The sequence below is a fragment of the Myotis davidii genome, unplaced genomic scaffold (assembly GCF_000327345.1).
Source record: "Myotis davidii unplaced genomic scaffold, ASM32734v1 scaffold1059, whole genome shotgun sequence".
Lineage (NCBI taxonomy): Eukaryota > Metazoa > Chordata > Mammalia > Chiroptera > Vespertilionidae > Myotis > Myotis davidii.
The window spans coordinates 379,257-388,251 of record NW_006290038.1 but is presented as its reverse complement, the minus strand read 5'-3'; the positions used below and the strand labels follow the sequence as shown (position 1 = coordinate 388,251).

Genomic DNA, 8,995 nt, shown 5'->3' with positions numbered 1-8,995 from the left:
GCTCCGCCCTCGGACTCCAGCCAGGAGACTCTCTGGCCCAGTCGCCGCCGGACCGTGCCCAGACGTTCCCGGGCCGAGCCCCTTCTGTCTCGCCCTCATGGCCCAGCCTCTGCTGCTGGTTCTCTGGCTGGCTCTGGGTGTGGCCCCCGGCGGCGTGGTCGGTGTGGCCCCTGCCGGAACCAGCGAGCCCCCAACCACGCAGACGGTGGCACCCACGGAGGCCGAGACCCTGCAGAACGAGGCAGACAACCAGGAAAACGTCTTGTCTCAGGTAGGCGCCGCCTGGCCACATGCCTCCCGCACCAGGTGGGCCAGGCCAGGAGGGCACTTGTCTCTCATCCACCGAATGTTTCCTTAGGGAAGGGGCGTGGGTCCTCCTCTCGAAGTCGGGGTCTTTCAGGCGATGGGACCAGGAGAAGAGGAGGGAGGGGAAGAATGGAGACCCTGGCTCAGGGCTGGGAGGAGACCCCTCTGGTCTGTGCGGCTGTTTGTGGGAGCCGGAATGTGACCCGGCGCATGCTGGGCAGAAGCGGGTGGTGGGACCCCTGGGAGATGTTCCGCCACAGGAGTGAGAGGCCGGAGCAGATGGGGTGAATGTGGGCAGTAAAGGACTGTCCTTGTTTCAGGGCTCAGCCCTCACGCCCTATTCCCAGTTTTCAGCGGAGGACCATCAGGCGACGGTTAGAGCGGGGCGGGGCGGGGGGGCAGACCCCTCTCCTCTCGGGGCTGTTTATTCCATGACCCGTGGCGGATGGACCCCCAGCCGCTAGCTGCCCGCACTCCACAAGCCTGCACTGGGCGCGCAGTGAACACAGGTCTCCTGGCCTTCCCTTCGTAGCTATGCTAGCATATGCCTCGTACCCACCCTCAGCCTCACTCGGACCCCGACATTGAAAAGACAGAAGCGCCTGACATCGGGGTCCTGCAGGGCCATGGGCAAAGCTTCCTGAGAGCCGAGCCTAGGAGGGAGGGCTGCAGGGGTCTCCGTGCGGTCAGGGCAGGAGTGGAGGGCAGGCGGTGATTGACGGTCAGCCCAGCTGCTCCGTCACCTTGAACTACGACGCCTTCGTCCGCTGGGTTTGATCACAGCCCTGAAAAATTAGTGTTAGAAGAAACCCACCCTTTGCGGGAAAAACATGACAGCCTGTTCCCCGCCAGCACCCAGGAAGGCTCCCCCACAAGCTCATGACCTGCCAGCGGGTCACAAACTGGACGAAAGGAGCCCCTCTCGGTGCCCAGAAGGGAGCCTGGTGCTGGGGGTGCAGGGCCTGCTGGAGAGCAGCTGGGAGAAGCCTGTTCCCCCAGCAGGGGGGCTCCGGAGGCTGCCCTGTGAGCTGGCAGACTGAGGAGGAGCAGAGCGGCTGCCAGTGCGCTCTGAGCTTTGCCTGGACTCTGGGTCCAGAAGCCGCTCTAGGAGCCAACTCAATCCTTAAACGGAGGAATCCTACCAGTTTCTCCCCGCAGTTCCCTTTCTCCAAATCTAACCCATGCTTCAAAGCCCAGTGCAAACACCCGCTCCTCGAAGTCTTCCCTGGGCGAGCCACCTCCCCCCTCACTGGGCGCGCCCTCTCCCTCTGCACTCTGCCTGGCGCGTGGGCCCCCAGCGCGGTCCCGGCAGGCGCCCAGGAGTGGAGGGTGATAAGTGGTGATGGGAAGGAGCATCTTCAGGTCCGAGAGTGGGCAGCGGCCCCAGCAGGCCGGTCTCCTTTCCTTCTTTACTCTAAATCTGAGCTCCCGCTGGGGCAAAGCCTGCTGGGAGGATGCTGGGGCTCACTGGTTTTCCCTTAAAATGAGGAAAGGCTGAGGCCCCCGAGAAACACACAGCTTCCTCAGACAAGAGGCAGCGGCACGCGGTGCCTTCAAGGAAAGGTCACGGCCAGCAGGCGGTCTTGTGTTGACCATGAGGGAGGTCAGGCGTCTGAGGTCTCTGGCCGAGCGGTCCTCAGGGGCCTGTGTCCACGCGCTCTGTCTGTCTGTGCAGTTGCTGGGAGACTATGACAAGGTCAAGGCTGTGTCTGAGGGCTCCAACTGCCAGTGCAAATGTGTGGTGAGGCCCCTGGGCCAGGACGCCTGCAAGAGGGTCAACGCCGGAGCCTCCCAGAAGGAGGACTTCTACACCGTGGAGACCATCACCTCCGGCTCGTCCTGCAAGTGCGCCTGCGTCGCTCCGCCCTCCGCCCTCAACCCCTGTGAGGGGGACTTCAGGCTCCAGAAGCTTCGGGAGGCCGACAGCCGCGACTTGAAGGTGGGGCCTGGTGGGGCGATGCCATGGGTGTAGGGGTGCCCGGGGACCGCAGGCCTTTGAGTGAGGGACCTGCTTTAGCCTTTACGCAGTTGGTCACTTTCAGCCCCGACATCCAAGGGAACTGGTGAGAGCCAAGTCTGCCCATCTTGCCAAGGGAGCCAGGGAGGCCGGGCTGGGGCAGCTGCCAGGCCCAGCAGCTAAACGTGGCCCACAGGCCCACCGGGGTGGCTCGTCTGGCTCCCGGCCGCCGGGCAGTGGGAGGAGCTGGGTCTGGGAGTCAGACGACGGTTCCGGTCATCGCTCGGCACCACTTGCATCATCGACCGCGGTGACTCCCTTGTCTGGCCGCGTCCCCTGAGCGCACAGTGGGAACGTCTTCCCAGCGGATCGGCCCGAGCGCTGGTGACGGCCGTTGAGAGTGTGGGCACCGCCTGGACGCGTGCTGCGCAGTGACTGCCCATAACGTGCCGCTGGCGGTCGTCCACCGTCGGCAGAGGGCGTTTAACAGGCAGCGCGTGATCCCGCTCAGCCCGCCCCTCGGAGCCGACGCTCTGCCCTGCAGCTCATTTCTGGACAAAGGCCCCGCCCGGCTGTAGGACGGGGCGCTGGGGCCCCTGGAACGGGCAGCAGAACTTCCTACCAGGAAGCGAAACGTCATCACAGCACAGAGAACCGACCCCTCCGCGGCCCGGCCCCAGGTCGCTGCTGGCCAGTGGGAGGACGACCTCGTACACAGGTTCTGTCTGACTCGAGGCTGGAGCTGGCGGGCAGAGGTGCAGACCGCGTCCAGCAGGCTGTGCCGGGGGCCTCAGCAGGAGGCTCCGGCGAAGCACCTGCCTTCTGCCCGCGCCTGCCCCCCAGCCCGGGATGTGCCAGGGCCGCGGCCTCCTTTCCCTGGAGGGCCTGAGGCTTTGGTGCCCCTGCCAGCTGCACCTCAGAGTGGGGTCCCGAGGTGCTTTCCCGCCAGGGCCGGGACACTCAGTGCGAGGAACACACGCTGCCTCCAGGGCTCTCCGCAGGCCGGGGGGCGCCCCAGGGCCGCACGCACAGGTACTGAGTCTCCAGCCACCCCACTGGGGGTCCACAGACCCCGCCGGACAGGTGCTGTGCTGACTGACAGGACTGACAGCCTAGGAGGAAAGACAGACGATGGAGCTTCACCAGGGTCCCAGCAGGCGGGTACACTCACGCATTGCGTCTGCCTGCGTGGCTGCCAAGACAAATGCCACCTCTGAGGCCACCTCTCAGTCCCTGGGGTTTCCCTGTGGGCTCGCCCTGGTCCGTTGGCCTAGCCCTGCACTAACCTGCCCTGTCCCACAGCTCGCCACCATCATAGACATGCTGGAGGGCGCGTTCTATGGCCTGGACCTCCTGAAGCTGCATTCGGTCACCAGCAAGCTGGTGGGGCGCGTGGACAAACTGGAGGAGGTAAGGAGCATGCTGGGTCTCTGTGTCTTTCTCCTGACCAAGCCCAAAGTGTATCGAACTTCCCAGGGTTTTGACAGAAGACATTGCTGGTGACCAAGAGAACCAGTGAAATGTAGTATCATTACCTTCTTTTCCGTACGGAAGAGCCACGTACCCAGGTGGCTCTAGAGCCGAGGTCTGTGCTCCAGGGCACAAGGTCCCAGGTCTCGGCCAGCACCTGGCCCGGGCTAGATGCTCATCAGCCATCTGCTCGGGGAGCAACTGGCCTCGGCAGCTGGCGGCTCCGCCCCGGCCGGCTGCCATCTCTCAGCTGTGGTCAGAGGGACGGGGCCTCGTCCTGCCTGTGCTGACAGTCTGAACACCCCACTGCTCTGGGGGCTGGAGACAGCTGCCCGCCGGGGTGGCTGTCCCTGCCCACCTGGTCCTCGATGGGTCCTGGAGGGCTTGGAGTAGGGGGAGGGCAGGCTGGGCTACCAGCCCACCCCCGGGGTCCAGGGGCCCCACGCTGGCTCACGTCACTCCCACAAGGAAGCCTGCTCCCTTCACCCAGGTCCTACCGGCCCCCGGAGGGGGGCCCACAGCCTGCTGCATGCCTGGGGCTCCAGCTGCCAGGTAGCATGGCCTCCTCCATGGCTCGGGTCCCCACCCTCTCCCTGCCCCCAAGGACCCCTCCCTCCGCCTCGCCCACAGCTGCCAAGCTGCAGCCTCACCATTGTCCTGCCCAGGCCTGGGGAGAAGGCAGGTGTCATCACTCCTGCTTGTCCAGTGGGGCACCAAGAGGCCGCCTCTGCCTGTGCCGGTGTTGCCCCTGGTCTCTAAAGAGCACCTTCCGCACACCTGCCTGTTCCTGCTGTACCTTCACCTTCCCCAGGTCCCCACACTTCGGCTTAGTCTCAGCCAGGCATGCACACACCTGTCCCTCCACTGGGCGAGGTCAGACACAGTCTCCACCAGCCTTGGACCCCAGGGCCACCACATGCAGTCCCCTTGCCCGGCAGCCCTGCCTCATTCTCACGCTTCCTCCCCCCGAGGGGCGTCTGTGCACAGGCCCCCAGCGTCTGGCACCTGTTCTGTGCACACCTTCCTGCCCCTTGGGTGACGGGCAGCAGGCGTCCTTAAAATGAGGAAAGGCTGAGGCCCCCGAGAAACAGGGCCTCACCCAAGGGCTCAGAACAGACTGCCCAGGCCTCCCGGCCCACGGCCTGTGCCAGCCCATCCCTCTTCTCCTGCCCTCGCACACTGCTCTGCCCAGGGATCCTCAGCAGGGACCAGGGGGACGCTCGCCCCGCCAGATAGGCCCCCACAGCACCGCATGGCCCGTGACCCAGCCGCACACGCCGTACTTGTCACGGCCCCAGCTGTGCCGGGGAAGAGCCTGAGGAGGAGTCATGGGGCCTCCCTCTGCCAGGGGAGATCGAGAGTGCCCGTGGGGGGCATCCCCAGCCCCTGAGAAGTGCCCCACATAGGCCCTGGGTAGGAGGGGACTGAGCCAGGGAGGAGACCAGGGTGAGGCTGACTGGGGGCCGCTAATGGGTGATGCCACTGCAGCCTGGCATTTATGTAGGTGGTGGACAGGCTCTGCCGTTCCCGTGAGGGGTGACCTCTGCTGCCCTCTGGGTTCTGGGGGTCGGGCTGCCTCCATCCTGCTCTGTGCAAACCCAGACGGGCCCCTTGCTGGCCTGAGGGGCACCGAGGACTACAGATCAGTGCGGGGACCTCCAGGGGCCCAGCGACCCAAGATGGGGGCCCCGCCAGCACATGGCAACGCCGCCTCAGGCTGCCAGGAGCGTGAGCCTTGTGTGGGTAATGAGGCGACTGAGGCCACACCACTGGGGTGCCCAGTGGAGCCCTGGGCCCTGTGGGCAGGAAAGGGACACACCTCAGTGCCCCCAGGATGTGCACTGACGGTGGGAGGGTCAGCATCCACATCGGCCACGTCACCTGACTCACTGTTTTCCTGGGTGGACCCTTGTGGCTCATCTGCTTCTTGCAAACTTCCCCTCCCAGGGGGAGCGTCACAGAGCGGGGCCTCCTTGGCCTGGCTGACCATTGGCCCCTCACAGAGTGCACTAGTGATGCAGCACGTCACACCAGACCCGCGGCCACAGAGACGCTGGGCCGTTCTCCCGAGGTGCGCACCGAGGCACAGCCGTCAAATCCACCAGGACCTTTCTGTCCTTCCCCAGCAGCTTGGCCTGCCCCACTGCCCGGCTCAGGCCCCACACCCCACCGCCCGGCTCAGGCCCCACCGCCCGGCTCAGGCAGCTGCCGTCCCTCCGCATGAAGAGCACCGGGGCTTGCCAGGAGGCAGCTCGGATCACAGGCTCTCTAACCAGCTTCCTTGGCGGTGGCACCTGCTGCTGGCCTCTGGACCGACTCAAGCAGCAAGGATACCCTCCCTGTCCACGCTGGTGTCCTCTGAGCTGTGCACGAGCTGGCTGAGTTCTTAGCGATCCAGGGAGCCAGCAGGCCAGGGGCTGGGCTCCACGCTGCCATTTGTTGTTGTGTTTTTTTAATCTTTGTAGTTGAGAGTATTATAGATGTCCTCCTTTGCCCCCCTCCACCCGGTCCCAACCTGCCCCAGCCTTCACCCCCTCCTGCCTGTGTCCATAGGTAAGATCTTTGGTTAATCTCTTCTCGCCCCTCCCCCTTCCCTCTGAGAATCGTCAGTCTGACCCCATGTTTCCAATAGAATCTCTGATTCTATTTTATTCACCAGTTTATTTTATTCGTTAGATTTCTTGCTCATTTATTTTGATTTTTAGATTCAATTATTGATAGATATGTATTTACTGTCATTTTATTGTTCATATTTTTAATCTTCTTCTTCTCCTTAAAAAATACCCTTCACATTTCATATATTACTGGTTTGGTGGTGATGAACTTCTTCAGCTTTTCCTTGTCTGCGAAGCTCTTTATCTGACCCTCAATTCTAAATGAGAGCTTTGCTAGGTAAAGTAATCTTGGTTGTAGGCTCTCCCTATTCATCACTTTGAATATTTCTTGCCCCTCCCTTCTGGCCTGCATAGTTTCTGTTGAGACATCAGCTGACAGTTGTATGGGCACTCCCTTGTAGGTAACTAACTGTTTTTTTCTTGCTGCTTTTAAGATTCTTTCTTTGTCTTAAACCCTTGGCATTTTAATTATGATGCATCTTGGAGTGGGCCTCTTTGGGTTCTTCAGTTGTTTGGGGCTCTCTGCACTTCCTGGACTTGTAAGTCTATTTCTTTCACCAGGTAGGGGAAGTTTCTACCATTATTTCTTCAAATAGGTTTTCAATATCTTGCTCTCTCTCTCTTCTCCTTCTGGCCCCCATAATGGACATGTTGGTACGCTTGAAGTTGTTCCAGAGGCTCCTTACACTATCTTCATTTTTTTTTCTTTTTTCTTTTTGCTCTTCTGATTGGGTGTTTTTTGCTTCCTCATATTCCACATCGTTGATAGGATTCTCAGAATCCTCTACTCTACTATTGAATCCCTGAAAGTGATTCTTATTTCAGTTAGTATAGGCTTCATTTCTGATTGCTCCTTTTTCATATCTTTGACTTTCTCACTAAGATCATTGAAAGTCTCATGAAGATCCATGAGTAACCTTATAACCATGGTTTTGAACTCTGTATCCAAAAGTTTGCTCTCTTCCATTTCTGTCATTTGTGGCATGTTTTGTTGTCTCCCCATGTTGACGCTTCCCTGTGTTTGCTTCCATGTATTAGGTAGAGCCTGCTATGTCTCCTGGAATTGGTAGAGTGGCCTTGTAAAGTATGTGTCCTGTAGGGCCCAGTGGCTCAGCCTCCCCAGTCACCTGAGCTGGGAGCTCTAGGTGCGCCCCTGTGTGGGCTGTGTGCACTGCCTTGTAGTTGAGTCTTGATTGCTGTTGGCATCGCTGGGAGGAAGTGACCTCCAGGCCAATTGGCTGTGAGGATCAGCTGCGTCTACAGTGGAAGAGCAGCTGTGCAAGAGACACCCTTATGGAGCAGGACTTGCTTCAGTGGGGCTTTGGTGCTCACTGAGTCTGCCCCTTGAGTGGTCGTTTATAGACGTGTAGAGTTGTAATTGGCTATGGTTGAAGCTGTCCACTGGGTGCACCGGCTCTAGAGCCTCCAGGGAGGTAAAGTCAGCCACTGCCTGGGGCCACCCTGCAGGAACTACTTGTATTGGGCATGGAGGTGCCCAGGTGAAGCCCAGCTGTGAAGCAAGACAGGCTCCTACTAGTGCAGGGTCTTGGGCCTCTTGCTGATAGGAATGGGGCACACTGACACCAGCTGCAGCTTGCTTAAGAGGTTTCAGCAAAGTCTGAAGCCTGAGTAAGGACAGGCCATTCATATGCAAAAGCCACTGCAAACAGCTTGGGCGGGCTGCAAATTGGAGGGGGCAGGGTCTCTGGGAATCACCAGGACGGAGCAAACAGGTATTACCCCTGCCAATCAACCCTGCAACCAGAGAGGTCCCAGCACAGCAACAAGGACCCCTGTGAGCACCTTCATCTGGGAGAAAGCTGCCCCAAGTTCCTAACCTGATGCCAGACAGTCCAGTTCCTCCCCGTACCTGTCTGGGCGCCCCCCAAAGCCACTGCCCTGCGCCGGAGCTCAGAGGAAGTGGGGGGGGGTGTCTTTAAGAGGAACACCTAGAACTCCAGCAGCCTTTGTGTCACTGAGCCCCAAACCCCTCTTTTACAGCCCAAAGTCATGGGGACTTCTCTTCCCAGTTCTGGGGGCCTGGGCTGGGGTCTGGTGGGGACCAGACCCCTTGTGCCTCACGGGCAGCCTCCGCAGAGACAATCTCCCTCCTGATTTAAAAAATGCCACATGCGGGTGCTGGTCCAGCCAGTCTGTGCCTCCTCCCAGTCTCGGTGTGCTTTCTTTAATTTTCTAGTTGTAGGACTTCCATTCAGCCAGATTTCCTGCAGTTCTGGATGCCGGTTGTTCTGTATTTAGTTGTAATTTTGACGTGGTTGTGGGAGGCAGCGAGTACAGGCGTTTTCCTATGCCACCATCTCGGCTCTTCCTCTGACACTTGTTTTAAAAGGTCCTCAGGCAAATCGCCTCCTTGCTCCAGGCCTCCATGTCCTCACCTTGCAATGAAAGGTTAGGCTTGAGCTGTGGGGTCCAGGCCAGCTCTAACCTTCTATGAAAACTCACAGCCACTCACATGAACTCGTTGACTCACCCTAACAGCCACAGGGAAACTGCCAGGACTTCCCGTTCACATGTGGACGCTGGTCTGGCAACAGCCGTGGGCCAGGAATCCACTCTCCTAATGGGGGCACGTGGCCGCCCCCACCCTGTCAGGAGTGACCCACCCAGAGAGATGGCTCACTCTGGG

General features: G+C 60.2%; 1 protein-coding gene across 1 annotated transcript in view; it reads left to right on the top strand.

Moving 5' to 3' along the window:
- Positions 1-6: 6 nt before the first annotated feature.
- The window catches only part of OLFML2B (olfactomedin like 2B), a 21,738-nt gene continuing 12,749 nt past the window's right edge, over positions 7-8,995 (top strand). Inside the window, exons 1-3 of the mRNA XM_006763181.2 lie at positions 7-271; positions 1,982-2,245; positions 3,566-3,673. Coding sequence (XP_006763244.1) covers positions 98-271; positions 1,982-2,245; positions 3,566-3,673 — 546 coding nt within the window. The 5' untranslated portion in view covers positions 7-97. The remainder of the gene's footprint in view (positions 272-1,981; positions 2,246-3,565; positions 3,674-8,995) is intronic.